The sequence below is a fragment of the Haematobia irritans genome, chromosome 2, assembly GCF_050003625.1.
Source record: "Haematobia irritans isolate KBUSLIRL chromosome 2, ASM5000362v1, whole genome shotgun sequence".
Taxonomy (NCBI): domain Eukaryota; kingdom Metazoa; phylum Arthropoda; class Insecta; order Diptera; family Muscidae; genus Haematobia; species Haematobia irritans.
The window spans coordinates 45,636,170-45,657,004 of record NC_134398.1 but is presented as its reverse complement, the minus strand read 5'-3'; the positions used below and the strand labels follow the sequence as shown (position 1 = coordinate 45,657,004).

Sequence of the window (20,835 nt, the reverse complement as noted above, 5' to 3'; positions counted from 1 at the left end):
GCAAACTTTGTTATTTGAGATGTTTGAGTTTTATTGGGTTACGATGAAATTAATAAAAATTAATCAAATAATGTGGTGAATTGGGAAATGTTGGTGATCTTTACTCCTTTGTTTGCTAAAATTTTGAAGGGTCCATAATAGTATCAAAAACTAATAGTATCAATTAATTTTTTAATTGACTTTCAATTAATTTTTTAATTGATACAATCATTTATGCGATTGAAGACATTTCAATAAAAAAAATTAATTGGATCACTTAATTTCGTGATTGAATCAGAAAAAAAATTTGTGTGAACATCAAAAATGATTCGAAGACTGAATTCTAAAATCCGCGTCGCAATGGTAGAAAACTTGCTTGTGAACTGAACATATCGAGAGAACGGATGCATCACATATTGAAAATCTAGCTTCGGCTAAAGCCATTGAAAACCCGAAAAAGTTCAAGAGCTCACCGCTGCACAAGAAAAGTTAGACTGAAGAGAGTCAAGCAGTTGCTTGCTTAAACAAAAGTGGGTATCTCCGATGAGAAGCTATTCCAAATTGAGCAGTTTGTGACCAAACAAAATGATCGACATTACTTACCACAGAGGTCAAATGAAAATCTACACCTATGTTTAACCATCAGAAGTCAAGCGCCTACGATGTAATAGGGTTGGGTGCCGTAAGGGCATATCTTTCTTTCTTTCCACTATCAACCATGGGGTCAATCTATGTCCCGAATATTATGGGGAATATGTCCTAAAGACAGTATTGAAGTCCTTGGCATATAAACATTTCGGTTGCAGACTATGGACATGGACAGGACTTAGCACCACGGTTGGCACTCGTGCCAAAAATAATCTACCAACAGTTTAAGAAAAATATACCAAAAATCTACCAAATTAAAAAAAATAAGTTTTAATAATTTTTTTCTTCAATTTTCATCCTATTATAAACTTTATCAAAATTTTATTTCCATAGAAAATTTTGTCAACATTTTTTTCTATAGAAAATTTTGTCAATTTTTTTCTATAGAAAATTTTGTCAAAAAATGTTTTCTATAGAAAATTTTGTCATTTTTTCTATAGACAATTTTGTCAATTTTTTTTCTATATAAAATTTTGTCAAAATTTTTTCTATTTTCTATAGAAAAAAATTTTGACAAAATTTTATATCTATAGAACATTTTTTCAAAATGTTATTTCTATAGAAAATTTTGTCAAAATTTCATTTCTATAGAAAATTTTGTCAAAATTTATTTCTATAGACAAATTTGTCAAAATTTTATTTCTATAGAAAATTTTTTCAAAATTTTATTTCTATAGAAAATTTTGTCAAAATTTTATTTCTATAGAAAATTTTGCCAAAAATTTATTTCTATAGAAAATTTTGGTCGAAATTTTATTTCTATAGAAAATTTTGGTCAAAATTTTATTTCTATAGAAAATTTTTTCAAAATTTTATTTCTATAGAAAAGTTTGTCAAAATATTATTTCTATAGAAAATTTTGTCAAATTGTTATTTCTATAGAAAATTTTGTCATTGTTTTTTCTATAGAAAATTTTGTCAAAATTTTATTTCTCTTGAAAACTTTGTCAAAATTTTATTTCTATAGAAAATGTTGTCAAAATGTCATTTCTATGGAAAATTTTTTATTTCTATAGAAAATTTTGTCAAAATGTTATTTTTATAGAAAATTTTGTCAAAATTTTATTTCTATAGAAAATTTTGACAAAATGTTATTTTTATAGAAAATTTTGTCAAAATTTTATTTCTATAGAAAATTTTGTCAAAATTTTATTTCTATAGAAAATTTTGTCAAAATTTTATTTCTATAGAAGATTTTGCCAAATTGTGTTTCTATAAAAAATTTTAAATCTACCAAAGCTTCAAGAAGTCTACCAATCTACCAAAGAGTAAAAATGTACCATTTTGGTAGTATTCTACTAACTGTGGCAACCGTGCTTATCACGCGTCAGCTGCATAAAAAGGAGGTTCCTTACTTCATTTCTATCGCACAATGGCTACCAAAATCTTCGGATCTCAATCCGTTGGAGTTTTTAGCCTGAGGCATTTGGGAGAGTAAGGTTGAAATTAAAAAAATACTAAAGTGTCGATCATCTCATGACAGCGGTTCGCCAGAAATGGGCCACATTTGTGCTGTGTGTGATGGTTTTGTCTGCCGTTTGAAGGCCATAATTACTGCCAAAAGTAACCAATACGAACCAATCTAAACTGATTCTAAAATATGAATATGAAAAATAAATTATTATAATTACAAATTATAATAAACCTATTGATACGGGCACTAACAACTAAAGGCTATCGGCCTAATAAATGAAAATATGATGTTATTTAGTTTTGAACAATAAATAAAAAATACTCTTTACTTTGTTGCATTACATATCAGCCTCTCTGTAAAATTCAAATGTGGAAATTTAATATATAACAAGTTCAAATTTGCCTTCCTCTTGTACGAGTTTAGGCGACAAATCGTTTTAAGAGTAATGTGGGTGGCCAGTGTAGGATACAACGGTGGTGGATGCTCCGCCACCCTCATGACGGACAATTCGACAGGTCTCCCAGAATTGTGAATGCCTTCACGTCCTGGTGGATCCTCAGTATATATTGTTGGCCATTCCGTGTACACATATATGTGCGTACGTACCGGCATCGACAATTCTGAATTGTGGAAAAATCCATCTTGATGGTTGACGGGGCATTCGCCGCCGGTATATCCTGTGCTGACCACCCACATTAGTTTTAAGCTGAAATTAAAACAAAAATGTGGACATTGAAGAAACTAAAAAAACTAGGAAACTATTTGAGAGAATTCGAAAAATAATTCGTCACCACAGACAAACCCACAAACATTTTTAGCTCATATTAGATAGATCCAGATATTTCGAAAATGCTCCTAGAAAAAACAAGTATATACGGCCGTAAGTTCGGCCAGGCCGAAGCTTATGTACCCTCCATCATGGATTGCGTAGAAACTTCTTCTAAACACTGCCATCCACAATCGAATTACTTAAGTTGCGTAACGCTTGCCGATGGCAAGGTATCTTAAAACCTCCTAACACCATCTTCTAAATTGTATGTAAGTCCATACGTGGTATATATTAAATCAAAAAAGATCGACCCAATACGTATATAATTCAGTTTGAAAAAGTAGACATAAAATTTTGACAAAATTTTCTACAGAAATAAAATTTTAACAAAATTTTCTATAGAAAGAAAATTTTCACAAAATTTTCTATAGAAATAAAAATTTTGACAAAATATTCTATAGAAAGAAATTTTGACAAAAAATTCGACAGAAATAGAATTTTAACAAAATTTTCTATAGAAATAAACTTTTGACAAAATTTTCTATAGAAATAAAATCTTGGTAGATTATTTGTGGCTCGAGTGGCAACCATGATTATGAACCGAATAAAATTTGAACAAAATTTTCTATAGAAATAAAATTTTGACAAAATTTTCTATAGAAATAAAATTTTGAAAATGATGAACATTTTATTATGAACCGAATAAAATTTTAACAAAATTTTCTCTAGAAATAAAATTTTGACAAAATTTTCTATAGAAATAAAATTTTGACAAAATTTTCTATAGAAATAAAATTTTGGTAGATTATTTTTGGCTCTAGTGGCAACCATGATTATGAACCGATATGGAAAAATTTTTGTGTGATTGGACCAATTTTGGTATGGTTGTTAGCGACCATATACAAACACCACGTTCCTAATTTGAACCGGATCGGATGAATTTTGCTCCTCCAAGAGGCTCCGGAGGTCAAATCTGGAGAACGTTTTATATGGGGGCTATATATAATTATGGACCGATATGGACCAATTCTGGCACGGTTGTTAAAGATCATATACTAACACCATGTTCCAAATTACAACCGGCTTGGATGAAATTTGCTTCTCTTGGAGACTTCGCAAGCCAAATCTGGGGATCGGTTTATATGGGGGCTATATATAATTATGAACCGATGTAGACCAATTTTTTCATGGTTGTTAGAGACCATATACCAACATCATGCACCAAATTTCAGCCGGATCGGGTGAAATTTGCTTCTCTTTGAGGCTCCGCAAGCCAAATCTGGGGATCGGTTTATATGGGGGTTATATACAATTATGGACCGATGTGGACCAATTTTTGCATGATTGTTAGAGACCATATACCAACACCATGTACCAAATTTCAGCCGGATCGGATGAAATTTGCTTCTCTTTTAGGCTCCGCAAGCCAAATCTGGGGATCGGTTTATATGGGGGCTATACGTAAAAGTGGACCGATATGGCCCATTTTCAATACCATCCGACCTACGTCGATAACAACTACTTGTGCCAAGTTTCAAGTCGATAGCTTGTTTCGTTCGGAAGTTAGCGTGATTTCAACAGACGGACGGACGGACGGACGGACATGCTTAGATCGACTCAGAATTTCACCACGACCCAGAATATATATACTTTATGGGGTCTTAGAGCAATATTTCGATGTGTTACGAACGGAATGACAAAGTTAATATACCCCCATCCTATGATGGAGGGTATAAAAATGGTCAAATATTTTCCCAGTGTGACCATACCCTAAGGACACCTTAAATAAACCAAAAATAACAAAACTAAATGAGTACATAAACATTTCTAGAGATTTGTTTAAATATATATGGGCTTTTAAGGGCACCTTAAATATAGAATAATCGAAACTAAATTTCAAATTTTATGAGTCTCACCAAGGAAAATATTCGAGCCTCGGTAATAGGCAACTCGATTTGATTGAAGTACTACATGTGGACAATGAACGACTTTCTTTTATTCGTTATAATTTTAAAGTATCTTTTAACGGCAGTCTTTCATCTATAGAAGGAATATGATGACCCCAAACATGTTTCAAGAGCACCATGTTACTTTATCAAAAAAAAAAACAATTTTTGTCGGAAAATTTTTATTTTCTCATCAAACATAACATGCTTGCCAAAATCACAAATATATATCTCCAGAAAATAACATGGTTGCGGCAAACATGTTAAATGTTGTCCGTGAAAAAGTAACAGGGTGATTTTGAAACATATTTGGGGTGATATTCCTTCTCTGCGTGTTGATAGAAAAATAAATAAAAACTCTTAGTGCAATTATATTTTAAAATCATTTCTTCCCCAATGACAAAAGAAAACGAAAACAATATAAAACAAGACATCCCTACATTGTAGTATCTTTGAAGAATCTCACATTACGATTTGTGTTAGTCACAGCTAAAGCCCTTGAAGACTAGACTACAATCTTAACTGAACACCATAGTTAGATGATGATTCACTGCGATAGTGAACACTTTCTTCCAACTTCTTCCCTATTTTGGAATGATCCTGACTCTTGTGGCATCAAAGAAAGTCGACTAATTAGTTAAGTAATAAAGATAATAAGATAACTGGTTCATATTTGAAAATGAAATCAAATTTTTTTTCCATTGATGTATTTTTGTTGCTGCTGGTTTTGTTCCCAATACTACCGGTAGTGGTGTTGGCGTATAGGTTGATCTCCATTGTCTATAGTATATTGCATGGTTTTTGGGGTGTTTGGTTTAGTATGACGAAGTTGGAAGTTGGTATAAATGCTAGTACCGTCTGCTAGCTAGTCATCAGTGAATCGTTAACTGAATAGCGAAACACAGCGAAAAAAACTCAATTACAGTTTCTCCTTAAGTGCTGTAAGAAACGTGTGCGTTTCCTTACATTGTGTGCGATTTGGCGGCATAAAGTAAAAAATTATTTACTTTCTTGTTAATAATAATATAAATATAAAAAAAAATATATACGAGAAAAATAAAAAAAAAATACAAAAAATATTAATAATTGATAAAAATTTCTATGAAAATCTCTTGTAGAGTGTTTGTTTCTTAAGTCTTTTGTTTTGTCTTCCTTCTTTCTATGTGCGATTTTGTGGATATTTCAATAGCATTGCTGTGCTGTACAAAGGATCTCGAAGTGAATATTTCCCAATTGATTTCCCGTATAAAAAGAGCAAAAAAACACGTGTTCATATAACAATAGGACCATGAAGCACATGGTGAGTATAAAAACTCCGAAAAACAGTTTTGGAACTTTACTTCCATATGCCTAAACATAATATTGGAAAAGCTGATATCTTTAATAAATATAAAGGAATGATGAATATAAAAAACATATCGCGAAAATTCTGCAATAAAATCACATAGATACGAAAGGCTAAAAATCTCAAAAAATCGAACCGATCCAATTATAGTACAAAAAACCACTCCGCATAGTATGAATACTCATATATTAACATTCTATCACTATATGTACACTACTACAGTACAAGATATTATAATTTTGTGCAATACATATAGTGACATTGGCCCATAGGTTCATACTAAGTTTCTGATTCTATTTAATAATATCAGTCCGTCCTTCCGCCTGTCAATATATTTGATACAAGATAAGTGTCAAATGTATTTTTCGATCTCGAAGCTACTCCCAACAACATACGCCACTACTACCCTCTAAAAAAAAGAACAACCAAAAAAGTAGTTTGAATTTTCTACACTGAACTACACTGGAAAAAAATATGTACGTGATATTAAAGATTACGCAACTTAAATTTTAGGATGCGAAGTTTAAAAATATTAAGGACAAATTTCTTTAAAATAATACAATTTTAATTAAAAGAAAGTTTATAATCTTTGCTTCAAAAACTTTTTCATTAAATTTAGGACACAATTTTTGTAAATGTTGGTCCCTCCGTTGAAGTCAAAATTTTCAACAGAAACAAAAATTTAACAAATATTCTACTTTTGACAAAATTTTCTACAGAAATAAACTTTGTCAAAATTTCTGTAGAAAAACAATTTTGTCAAAATTTCTATAGAAATAAAATTATGACAAACTTTTTTATAGAAATAAAATTATGACAAAATTTTCTATAAAAATAAAATTTAGACAAAATTTTCTACAGAAATAAAATAGTGACAAGGTTAGGTGGTAGCCCGATGTATCAGGCTCACTTAGACTATTCAGTCCATTGTGATACCACATTGGTGAACTTCTCTCTTATCAATGAGTGCTGCCCGATTCGATGTCAAGCTCAATGACAAGGGACCTCCTTTTTATAGCCGAGTCCGAACGGCGTACCAAATTGCAGTGAAACCACTTACAGAAGCTTTGAAACCCTCAGAAATGTCAAAATTTTCTATAGAAAAAAAATTTTGACCAATTTTTCTGTAGAAATAAAATTTTGACAAAATTTTCTATAGAAATAAAATTTTACCAAAATTTTCTATAAAAATAAAATTATAACAAAATTTTCTATAGAAATAAAATTATGAAAAAATTTTCTATAAAAATAAAATTTAGACAAAATTTTCTATAGAAATAAAATTTTGACAAAATTTTCTATAGAAATAAAATTTAGACAAAATTTTCTATAGAAATAAAATTTTGACAAAATTTTCTATAGAAATAAAATTTTGACAAAATTTTCTACAGAAATAAAATTTTCTTTAGAAATAAAATTTTGACAAAATTTTCTATAGAAATAAAATTTTGACAAAATTTTATATAGAAATAAATTTTTCACAAAATTTTCTATAGAAATAAAATTTTGACAAAGTTTTCTATAGGAATAAAATGTTGACAAAGTTTTCTATAGGAATAAAATTTAGACAAAACTTTCTATAGAAAAAAAAATGTTGACAAAATTTTCTGTACAAATAACATTTTGACAAAATTTTCTATAAAAATAAAATTGTCAAAATTTTTTATAGAAATAAAATTTTAACAAAATTTTCTACAAAAATAAATTTATGACAAAATTTTCTATACAAATAAAATTTAGACAAAATTTTCTATAAAAATAAAATTTTGACAAAATTTTTTATAGCAATAAAATGTTGACAAAATTTTCTATAGAAATAGAATTTTGACAAAATTTCATATAGAAATAAAACATTCACAAAATTTTATATAGAAATAAAATGTTGACAAGATTTTCTATATAAATAAAATTTTGACAAAATTTTATATAGAAATAAAATGTTCACAAAATTTTATATAGAATTAAAATTTTGACAAGATTTTCTATCTAAATAAAATTTTGACAAAACTTTCAATAGAAATAAAATGTTGACAAAATTTTCTATAGAAATAAAATTTTCACAAAATTTTCTATAGAAGTAAAATTTTGACAACATTTTCTATAGAAATAAGATTTTGACAAAACTTTCTATAGAAATAAAATTTTGACAAAATTTTCTATAGAAATAAAATTTTGACAACATTTTCTATAGAAATAAAATTTTGACCAAATTTTCTATAGGAATAAAATTTAGACAAAATTTGCTACAGAAATAAAATATTGACAAAATTTTCTATAGAAATAAAATTTTCACAAAATTTTCTATAAAAATAAAATTTTGACAACATTTTCTATAGAAATAAAATTTTGACAAAATTTTCTATAAAAGTAAAATTTTGACAAAATTTTCTATAGAAATAAAATTTTGACAAAATTTTCTATAGAAATAAAATTTTGACAAAATTTTCTATAGAAATAAAATTTAGACAAAATTTTCTATAGAAATAAAATTTTGACAAAATTTTCTATAGAAATAAAATTTTGACAAAATTTTCTACAGAAATAAAATTTTCTTTAGAAATAAAATTTTGACAAAATTTTCTATAGAAATAAAATTTTGACAAAATTTTATATAGAAATAAATTTTTCACAAAATTTTCTATAGAAATAAAATTTTGACAAAGTTTTCTATAGGAATAAAATGTTGACAAAGTTTTCTATATGAATAAAATTTAGACAAAACTTTCTATAGAAAAAAAAAATGTTGACAAAATTTTCTGTACAAATAACATTTTGACAAAATTTTCTATAAAAATAAAATTGTCAAAATTTTTTATAGAAATAAAATTTTGACAAAATTTTCTACAAAAATAAATTTATGACAAAATTTTCTATATAAATAAAATTTAGACAAAATTTTCTATAAAAATAAAATTTTGACAAAATTTTTTATAGCAATAAAATGTTGACAAAATTTTCTATAGAAATAGAATTTTGACAAAATTTCATATAGAAATAAAACATTCACAAAATTTTATATAGAAATAAAATGTTGACAAGATTTTCTATATAAATAAAATTTTGACAAAATTTTATATAGAAATAAAATTTTGACAAGATTTTCTATCTAAATAAAATTTTGACAAAATTTTCTATAGAAATAAAATGTTGACAAAATTTTCTATAGAAATAAAATTTTCACAAAATTTTCTATAGAAGTAAAATTTTGACAACATTTTCTATAGAAATAAGATTTTGACAAAACTTTCTATAGAAATAAAATTTTGACAAAATTTTCTATAGAAATAAAATTTTGACAACATTTTCTATAGAAATAAAATTTTGACCAAATTTTCTATAGGAATAAAATTTAGACAAAATTTGCTACAGAAATAAAATATTGACAAAATTTTCTATAGAAATAAAATTTTCACAAAATTTTCTATAGAAATAAAATTTTGACAAAATCTTCTATAAAAGTAAAATTTTGACAAAATTTTCTATAGAAATAAAATTTTGACAAAATTTTCTATAGAAATAAAATTTTGACAAAATTTTCTATAGAAATAAAATTTTGACAAAATTTTCTATAGAAATAAAATTTTGACAAAATATTCTATAGAAATAAAATTTTGACAAAATTTTCTATAGAAATAAAATTTTGACAAAATTTTCTACAGAAATAAAATATTGACAACATTTTCTATAGAAATAAAGCTTTTAAAATTCTCTATAAAAATAAAATTTTGACAAAATGTTCAATAGAAATAAAATTTTAACAAAATTTTCTATAGAAATAAAATTTTGACAATATTTTCTAAAAAAAATAAAATTTTGTGTTTGGTAGTTTTTTTTTTTTGGCAAAATTTTGGGGCGAGTGGCTCCGAGTCGGGTGGTTATAAACCCCGGTACCAGAAGTCCGAGAATACTTCCCGCTACTGAGAAATGGACCATAAACCAATAGAGTTGCTTCAATACGGCTCTTCAAAATTTAAGCCAATTTCTGTTTTTGCTTATACAGAGTATTATATCGGACGCAAAGCTAATATTTAAACAGAACATTGAGGAAATGGCGAAGAAACCTATTGACTTTGTCTCACATGTGATTAGATCTTTACTCTTAGTCTAAGAGTAATACGTGTACATATACCCTTAGTGCCATATTACATCTATTGCTACTTAATTCTTATAGATTCTCTCTCTAACATATAGCATGAGGACAGATCCCATCGTTCTCTCATTTCTATTCTTACCAATTTCATTTATAAAATTTTACTAACCAATTCGCATTTTTATTTTGTTTATCCTACCTTCCAATAGAAAATAAAATTTTTCATCGCTACCCTACTTTTGGTAGCCAGCATTCAGGCCGAAGAGAAAACATCCGAGGCGGAGCATAAGCAAATTGGAGGAAAATCTGAAGGTACAATTAATAAGCGGGGTGTCCATCATCATGAACACTATCATCATTATCCTGTTCATGAAGAGAAAACTTTAACAATTATCAAAAAGGTACCATATCCTGTGCCCGTGGTGAAAAAAGTCCACGTGCCAGTGGAAAAAATAGTACATGTTCCTTATGAGGTGAAAGTGCCCAAACCATATCCAGTGGTCAAGCATGTGCCATATGAGGTAAAGGAAATTGTTAAAGTTCGACACGAAGTACCCGAGCCATATCCAGTCGAGAAGAAAGTACCAGTAGCAGTACATGTACCCTATGATCGCCCAGTCCCAGTTAAGGTATACGTACCAGCACCATATCCAGTAGAAAAGAAAGTACATGTACCCGTTAAGGTTCATGTACCTGAACCATATCCAGTGGAAAAGAAAGTTCCATATCCAGTAAAGGTGGAAGTGAAAGTTGATAAACCATATCCAGTCGAAAAAATAGTTCATTATCCAGTCAAAGTGCCAGTTGAGAAACCAGTACCTTATCATGTAGAGAAACCAGTACCATATCATGTAGAGAAACCTGTCCCCGTACATGTAATTAAGAAAGTTCCAGTTGCCGTCCATGTTCCCTATGATAGACCCGTACCAGTACATGTTGAAAAACCAGTTCCATATGAAGTTAAACAGCATGTTCCAGCTCCCTATCCCGTGGTCAAGGAAATTCCCGTTAAAGTAGAGAAAAATGTACCATATCCCGTACATGTTCCCGTGGCAAAACCTGTAGCGGTACATTTAGAAAAACATGTGCCCGAATATCATGAGAAACATATTTCCTATAAGGATCCTGTATTTGAGTTTAAAAAGATTAAAGGACAACAATATCATCACCATGAAGGGGAACACCATAAAGGAGAAGCTCATGCAGTGGAACAGCATGAAGAGGAACATCATGGACAAGAACATCATGGACAAGAATATCATGGTCAAGAAGAGAATGGACAAGAATATCATGGACAAGAACATCATGAACAAGAACATCATGGACAAGAATATCATGTACAAGAACATCATGGACAAGAATATCATGGTCAAGAACAGCATGGACAAGAATATCATGGTCAAGAACATCATGAACAAGAATATCACGGACAAGAACAGCATGGACAAGAGTATCATGGTCAAGAACATCATGGACAGGAACAGCATGGACAAGAACATCATGGACAAGAACATAATGGACAAGAATATCATGTGGAAGAACATCATGGACAAGAATATCATGGACAGGAACAACATGGACAGGAATATCATGGACAGGAACAACATGGACAGGAACAACATGGACAAGAATATCATGGACAGGAACAACATGGACAGGAACAACATGGACAGGAATATCATGGACAGGAACAACATGGACAGGAATATCATGGACAGGAACAACATGGACAAGAATATCATAAAGCTGAACTTCATGAAATAGAAAATCACAAAGCAGATTATCATCAGCCCATTCTTCATAAACCAATCCACTATGAAGAACGAACACATCACAACAGTCAACAGAAAGGATCCCTTAAAGAAGGTGATATAGAGTATAAAGATAATGGAGTTCATGAATACAATCATTATGTTCATCACCACTAATATGATCTCTTAAGGTTAGTGCAGTATTAGAGTAAAAGGGGGACAGTGATAGAGAAAGGAATTTGACTACAACATGCAAAACACCACTTTGTCCGAAACGAAATTTTATACCACAGAAGTTCTTAATTACTAACAAGTGTTGCCACATTAAGGTTAAACAAAATTCGTTGAAGGAAAAATGTGTCAACGTTTGCACTGACAAGGCTTCATTTGATCTTAAAGAAAAATTTCAAATAAAGGGCGGTACTAAGTATTTGCGAAAATAATGTGATTTTCAATTCGAAAATCGAACTAAGTACCGGCCTTACAAGCGAACTTTGTTGATCTAAAATTTCGTTAAGGAAATGTGTACTATAAACCTTATAACATGTTTAATGCAATTACTATATTTATTCACCAAACACTATATATTCTCAAACTAGATACACGATAGAGAACAGCAATAGTTGTGAAATACCTTTTCAACAGTTTTCACAACCTACCCTATATTCTGTTCGAACTAACCCTATTCTATGCATATCTTAATTCTCTGTAAACAAAATTTTAAATAACAAATATTAAACTTGTCATATAAAATTGCCATCGTGATCTCCGCAGAGTTTTAAACGTTCTTGCGAATTTTTTTTAGAGAAAACAAACAAATCCATTTTAAATGAAAACAATTTTTTTAACACCAACCAATTTATTAACATAACCGATTGATATCTTCTTTTTGACTTCTTCTCTTTGAGCTAGTATGCAGTGATGCCAAATTTCTTTAAAATAATGAAATTTTAATTAAAATAAAGTTTATAATTTTTGCTTCAAATATTTTTTTCATTAAATTTAGGACACAAATTTTGTAAATTTTCGTCCCTCCGTTAAAGTCCCATGTATTTGAACTAAGGCTAATTTTTCTTAAAGTTAAGAAACAGATTTTTGATTTAAAGAAATGATCCTTAAATTAACTGAAATATCGAAGCTTTAAATTTAAGATAAAAACGCTTCAAATATAGGCTAAGACTTATTTTGAGGATTTAGCGTCTTTGGTTAAAAGTTTTTGTTGGAATTAAGAAAACATTTTTTACTTCGAAGTATCCGTTATAATTTGGATTTTTAAACTGGCATTTGTTTGTACGTGAGTACCTTTATTAATACACCGCGAAAAGAGAATGAAAACATGATAAATGAGATCTGTATCCTTATTTTAATTTTATTGGTCCTAGATTTAAAACCAGATAGGTCGCTAAAAATTTCTTTATTTTAAAGAAGCCGCATCTTTGGCTCAGAATCAATACCAAAATCCTTAAGGTAAGGTCAAAATCTTTGGATCCAAGTAAACTTTTTTTTGAGTGTGCTATCAATGTCCTTTAAAAACAAGTTAACGACAACTTTATTTTCCAAATTCAGACACGACTTCCAGTAGAAATTATTATGCTATGTTTCAAGTAAAAAACGTCTTTAAAATAAAGTTTTGAAAAACATGTCCTATTTTTTAACGATTTTTTGCTTTGTAGTCAAGATGCAAAAAGACAACAAATTTAAAGACAATTTCATTAATTTTAAATACTTTTTATGAATTATTAAAGTCAAGTTGACCTTAGCCCCCAAAAAAAAATTCTTTCATGTTATGATACCCATTTTTAAGTCCAATCACTTAATTATAAGGACAACACGACTTCATTGAAAAGTTTATCGACTTTTGGACAAGGGAAAAAAACTTTATATTAGAGAAATGCGTCTTCTACACTAAGCAAAATTTGCATTCGTATTTTAAGGACATGAAATCTTTGGCCTCACGACAATATTTTTTTCAGTGCGACAAACAAACTATGGACATGTTTTATTATGCTCTTCAAGAAATAAGTGGTATTTATGTCCTTTCTTTTAGTTCGTTGTATAAATATTGCAAGAGGTGTGGTTAAAGTGAGAGGTATTTTAAGAGGGGTTCACATGAATCACAAGAGAAAAATTGGAAGAGAAAACAAGAAATATTTATAAAATGGACTGATAACAATTGACATGATTTTTTTCTAAATATCCTAAATAGAAATTTGTTATAAAAATAGGAAAAAGAAATAAGAGGGAAAGAGAGAATAATGATAAAATCTATGTATCTAGTATAAAACTGATTTCCTTTAAGGATTCCGAGCCGCATCTATGGCTCTATAAAATAAAAAGTTACAGATATCATTTATCGACTTTCTATTCTCATTTCACCGGTTCCAAAGATTACACCACCAATGATTTTGCTTTTGATTCCGAAGCGGAGAATTCAAGTAAGGATTTTGGAATTGTTTTATTTTTTCATTTTTCAGCTTTATTTCTTCATATGCTATCAAAATCCGTTAACGACAACCTTAATTTCCAAATTCAGACTAGACGTCACACAGAAATTATGCTATGTTTCAAGTAAAAGACGTCTTTAAAATAAAGTATTTCGAAAAACATGTCCTATTATTGAACGCTTTTTTGCTTTGTACTTAAGGAACAAAAAGTCAACAAATTTAAAGACAATTGCATGTTAAGATACCCATTTTTAAGTAGAATCATTTAACGGTAAGGACAAAGCGACTTCATTGAAAAGTTTATCGAATTTTTGGACAAGGCAAAAAAGCTTTATATCAGAGAAATCCATCTTCTATGATGCTAAGCAAAGTCCGCATTCTCATTTTAAGGACATGAAATCATGACAATAATTTTATCAATGTTTGAATCTCATTTATGTCTTCTCACAAACAATGTTTATGAAATTAAAAAAAAAATTGGTAATTCACCTTACTAGCTTTTAAATTAATAACCTGGACAGAGAATGAAGCCGACCCATTTTTGTTGGCGGTGGCTGACACTAACTTTTTACCTCCGGCGGCGGTGGCTTGATGGCTAAGCCGATATAAATTTTTCCATTCGGCGGCGGACAACTATCCATTATAAAATCAATTTTAAATTATTCAAATAGTAATGAGATTAGTTGTACAACCAATCTTACAATCAAATTTACATTTCGTTAAAATTTTCTGAGCTAAAATTTTGCAAAACTGTTATAGCAGTTTGAAATTGATTTATTGTGGGTCGAAGGTTCATAACTTTGGTAAAAGTACGGCAATTATAATTAAATTTTCTGATTTAAATCGATATGTGTGATTCAATTGGCAGCTAAATTTGAGTCGAGATGAGTCGACATATTCAGCGGCGGCATCGACTGGCGAAAAATGGTCAGCGGCGATTCAAAATTTTGGTAAAAATACGACAATTATAATTACATTTTTCTGATTTAAATCGATATGTGTGATTCAATTGGCAGCTAAATTTGAGTCGAGATGAGTCAACATATTCAGCGGCGGCGTCGACTGGCAAAAAATGGTCGGCGGCGACTGAAATCAGTGGCGCGACTGGGCGGCTGCATTCTCTGAACCTGAACTGGAACACCAAGAATTGGGTTGGATTATAAGATTTTGACCTTTCCTTAAGGATTTTGACATTGATTCCGAGCCATAGTTACGGCTGCTTTAAAATAAGGATATTTTTTTCGAAAGTCTATGCTCCATGGTTACAGATCTCATTTATCAAATCTCCATTCCTATTTTGCGATATATTAACACAGATACTCATGTTCAAATAAACATCAGTTTAAATATCCAATTTTTTACAGATAATTCAAAACAAACAATGTTTTCTTAATTTCATAAAAACTTTAATACCTCATTCACATTACACTTCCAAAATCCACTTTAACTAGATTTCAACTGTCATTTGCCCTATAAATAAAAGATTTCAAATCCACTTTTAGTAGATTTCGAGCCTAATGTGAATGAGCTATAAATCAAAGTAGTAAAATCCTCAAAATAAAACGTAGCCTACCAAAAAAAAAGTTGAAAGTTGTTTTAAAGGCACAACTTTAAAAGCACTCTCCAAAATGTCCTCCCACAGATGTTCTTTTTTTATCATCACAGGAAATTCATTTAATTACATTTTTTATAACTCGCTATTTTCATATTTTCAATGGGTAATTTTAAGCGTTTTTGTTCCATAGTAAGAATAAATAAAATAGTAAAAATTATTTAAATTTTGTCGAAAAAACGCTAAATCTATTCTAGAAAAATTGCGAATTTATGAAAATATTTGAGGTTAAACGTTTTAGAAAAGCGTTTGAGTCCATTAAAAATCATAAAAAGAAATTATAAAAATTATTTATTTAGCAAACTATCACAAAATTTTTTAATTTACATCCAAAACACTGAATACGGATCACACTCTAAGAAGTAATGCCGATTCCGTGCAACGGCTGTTGAAATGGTGGACATCCGACCCATGACAAGCTCATGTTAAATTAATCGATTCTGCACCAATTTTACACCATCCGGAAAAGAATATTTTCACTACTTTTTTTTTGTCAACACTGGGTATATTTGAAACTTGTTTATCTTTCATCCAAAGATTCAATATCGCAGTTAATTTAAAGATAATTTCTTTAAACCAAAAATTATGTTCTTTAAGGAAAAATTGCTTTACATCAAATACGTACGACTTGGAATTTATTAGACACCATTAATTTTTTTTCACTTGTTTAAAAAAATGTCATAGTTTGAAGAAAACAACTCGTAATTCAATATCTTTGGCGCCATACAAAATTCAAGATAGACGCATTTGTGGTAAAATTTAAAAATTGTAAGAAATTTTGTTTGTACACCCAGAAAAAAGTGACCCCTTCTTTAAGTTAAAATGAACTCATTGTGAAGAAAGTTGAACTTCGTATAGCGCCAAAGACATTTTTATTTGTTTGAACGATGTGATTTTCGTAGAAATTAGGTATAATGCATTCCATATATTAGTTAACATTTTCCTATATTTATGTACCACTATACTACAGAATGAAAAAATTTAACTGATTTGAATTCATATATGGAATGATTTTATTGAAATTTTTTCATTCATTTGGACAAATCTTACACATTTGTGGTAAAACTTTTACTTCTTAATTAGAACTGCTTACCTTCGTTTTTAAATACAATTTTATTTATTTATATGAGCAATTTTATCTTCAATAAAAGACATGTTTTATTAATACATTGAATATACTTATTAAGAATCAACAGCATCGAATCTCCTTGAAATATTAGTTTATTATTCCGCTGTTTCCAATTTCCATGTGATATTATCAACTGTAAAACGCACTTTTTCTTCTTCTTGTACTTTTCACTTTTAATAAGTTGCTGCCTAACGATTTTGTCCTCCTTTTACAATTTCAATACCTACAAATATAAAAAATCATAAACCATTTTTGTTACAAAAGGTTAGCGTCACTGAATATTACCTGATAATTGAAGATTCCAAAATGAAGACAAATGAAAGGGTTGTTATTCTGCTGGTGTTTTCTTTCTTTATATACCATCACGAACATTGATAGATTTATTTTCAAAAAACGAAAATTTTTCTCACTAATTTAAAATAATAAATATTTTATATATTTTATTTGTTATTTATTATATTATTTTACAATATTATTTTTTAACAATCTTTCCGTATACCACAACAACGCGATTCCAACTAAAAAAACAACCCACGCGCAAACATATCGATTACACCCACGCGCAAACACATCGATTGCGATGACAGGTATCGATTACAGGTAGACAATAGAAATATAGGAAAATTTCCTATATTCTAACAAGTGTGTTTCCTTAAGTTTTGATTGGATTGCATACTTCTTAGTACGAATGAACTAAAATATTTTTCTATGCCAAGTGTTGTTCGTATGTATGAAAAACTTTCTATTATAAAGGAAGTCGCAATTATCATTTTATAAGAAATTTTACTAATTTTGAAGAAACTTGGTTTTAGTTCTGTTTTTGTTTATTTTTACGAATACTTTGTTATCGGTGAATAAAATTTTCTTTTTCAGTAGTAAATTCTTATACCCAGCGAAGAAAATAGTATGAGTAAAATTCCATGCCTTATTCTAGTTAATGAACTATTCCTAACTGCTTACAGTTTAGGATTTTTTTACTGAAACGAGTAAATTTTATTATTTCTCACAAAATTTTACCTTAATGGAAATAAAATGGATAAACTATATTGATGAAAAATTTTTCCTTTAGTTTCGAAGGCACTTTTTTCTGGGTGTAAGAATATTTGTGAGAAATACTAATTTCATAAATCTTTACATTCATTTTTGCAAAAATTGTTCACCCTTTTTTTATTCACTTATCTAAAGTACACAAAAAAACCATTATTAAGGTCAAGGAAACTTTTTCATATTGCAGAAATTTAAACGTTTTGAGAAAAGAATTATGCAACTTTCGTATCGAATTTCTCTCTGAGCCCTCTTAGTTTTAATAATGTAAAGAAACATGTTAAATATATATTATATATAATTTATATATCAAAACCATATAGTATCCAAAGCCATTCTTTTTAGGTTTACTACAATCCTTAATAGTCTATACCTCCATAAAACAATGTCAACATATTAAGTATTTTTAAGGATAATAATTTATTTGTTAATATTTAAATCAATGTCATATGGATGAATCATAAATCAGTTAAATGATTTTCTTAATATAACGTATATATAGCCTGAAAGCTCATATTTTTTTATTGAGTTCTAGTTCTTTAAATTTTGTATTTTATCTCTAGTGCCGTTCAGTGATCTTTGCATAGTGTTATAAAAAAGTTTAATCATAAGAGTTTCTGTATATTAATAATTAATATCACTGCCTTTTGTAATCATCTTTAGTCAATCGAATTTTACATATAATTATAATAATAATTGTTAAAATATTTTTTGTTATTTTTTTCATAATTGTTTTAAAATGGAAACAAATGAATCTAATTTAAAAAAATATAGTATAAATATTGAAAGCAAAATTAATGAGATTTAAATCTAAAAATTTTAAATTTTTTATTTGGAAGAAACGAGTAAGTAATATAATCATATCGGTATCCAGTATCCGTTATTAGCCACAGAAAGAGTAAACAATTATTGATAACAATAATTATTATCCCGACGATAATTGGAAATGTACATTAAAGATATATAGAAGTTTCAAGAGCAAAATGTTATTTTTGGACGAGGATCATGTAATATGTTTTTCGCAACCATGTTATTTTTTGGAAATTAAGTATCGGATTTCGGCAGCCATGTAAATGTTTGACGAGAAAAGATAACAAAATTTTTACATGTTTCCTTCCAAAAATAACATTTTGCTCTCAAAACCTATTTCAGATGATCATATTCTTTCTCTCCCTACTCCTGCTTTTGGTTTCATTTCAGTTAGGGGATATCTCTTGTTAACGGTGAAGTGTAACAAGTGGAGTGTGTATACTCCCGGAACATCTCTATCTTAACTTCTTGCATTAGCTCAAGAAATTGAATACTTCAATAATAAAATTAAATTACAGAGGAAAAATTCTTCGACTGAAGTCTTCCTAACCCTGCCCAAGGACGTGTGTATTTACTACATATATCACCAATCCTGCATTTCTCTTTAAACGCATTTTTCTAAGTTGAAGGATGCCAGCTAATCTACTCCGACTCATACTCCTATATACTTTCGACATTGTAAGCATTCCAGATCCAAGAACTTTTGTATACTCAATCTGTTTGGGGACATTACATTCCACATTGTTCCCATTTATGAAACCCTCCACGCCGACATAATTATAAAAAAAAACTACATTCAACTTCCACCATGGTGCAATGGTTAGCATGCGCGGCTTGTAAAGGGTGATTCTTTTGAGGTTAGGATTTTCATGCATTAGTATTTGACAGATCACGTGGGATTTCAGACATGGTGTCAAAGAGAAAGATGCTCAGTATGCTTTGACATTTCATCATGAATAGACTTACTAACGAGCCACAACGTCGAATTTTCAGTGAATGGGCCCTAGAAAAGTTGGCAGAAAATCCGCTTTTTTATCGACAAATTTTGTTCAGCGATGAGGCTCATTTCTGGTTGAATGGCTACGTAAATAAGCAAAATTGCCGCATTTGTAGTGAAGAGCAACCAGAAGCCGTTCAAGAACTGCCCATGCATCCCGAAAAATGCACTGTTTGGTGTGGTTTGTACGCTGGTGGAATCATTGGACCGTATTTTTTCAAAGATGCTGTTGGACGCAACGTTACGGTGAATGGCGATCGCTATCGTTCGATGCTAACAAACTTTTTGTTGCCAAAAATGGAAGAACTGAACTTGGTTGACATGTGGTTTCAACAAGATGGCGCTACATGCCACACAGCTCGCGATTCTATGGCCATTTTGAGGGAAAACTTCGGAGAACAATTCATCTCAAGAAATGGACCGGTAAGTTGGCCACCAAGATCATGCGATTTGACGCCTTTAGACTATTTTTTGTGGGGCTACGTCAAGTCTAAAGTCTACAGAAATAAGCCAGCAACTATTCCAGCTTTGGAAGACAACATTTCCGAAGAAATTCGGGCTATTCCGGCCGAAATGCTCGAAAAAGTTGCCCAAAATTGGACTTTCCGAATGGACCACCTAAGACGCAGCCGCGGTCAACATTTAAATGAAATTATCTTCAAAAAGTAAATGTCATGGACCAATCTAACGTTTCAAATAAAGAACCGATGAGATTTTGCAAATTTTATGCGTTTTTTTTTAAAAAAAAGTTATCAAGCTCTTAACAAATCACCCTTTATAACAGCGTTGCCAGAATTGTTTCACCAAAAACCGCTAGATTTGCCCAAAAAAATAGCTAAAACAAGTACATACAGCCG

At 29.6% G+C, this 20,835-nt stretch overlaps 2 protein-coding genes and 1 long non-coding RNA gene across 4 annotated transcripts in view; 1 reads left to right on the top strand and 2 right to left on the bottom strand.

The window, feature by feature from the left end:
- Positions 1-20,835, bottom strand: part of Ance-3 (angiotensin-converting enzyme Ance-3) — a 438,035-nt gene that overhangs the window by 357,592 nt on the left and 59,608 nt on the right. The gene's annotated exons all lie outside the window — the stretch shown is intronic.
- On the top strand, positions 5,638-15,493 carry LOC142224154 (uncharacterized). 2 transcript variants are annotated; one of them, XM_075293940.1, is made up of 3 exons: positions 5,638-5,708; positions 5,946-6,056; positions 10,401-15,493. In XM_075293940.1, the coding sequence occupies exons 2-3, from the start codon at positions 6,045-6,047 to the stop codon at positions 12,117-12,119; spliced, it is 1,731 nt and encodes a 576-aa protein (XP_075150055.1). In that variant the 5' UTR covers positions 5,638-5,708; positions 5,946-6,044; the 3' UTR covers positions 12,120-15,493. The 2 variants fall into 2 exon arrangements, with proteins under 2 accessions (XP_075150055.1, XP_075150054.1); XM_075293939.1 differs by having other exon boundaries at positions 5,644-5,747.
- LOC142224160 (uncharacterized) lies at positions 17,093-18,909 on the bottom strand. The gene is made up of 2 exons (XR_012719056.1): positions 17,413-18,909; positions 17,093-17,350 (listed from the first exon to the last, which is right to left on the bottom strand). It is a non-coding gene; the product is annotated as an uncharacterized LOC142224160 (long non-coding RNA).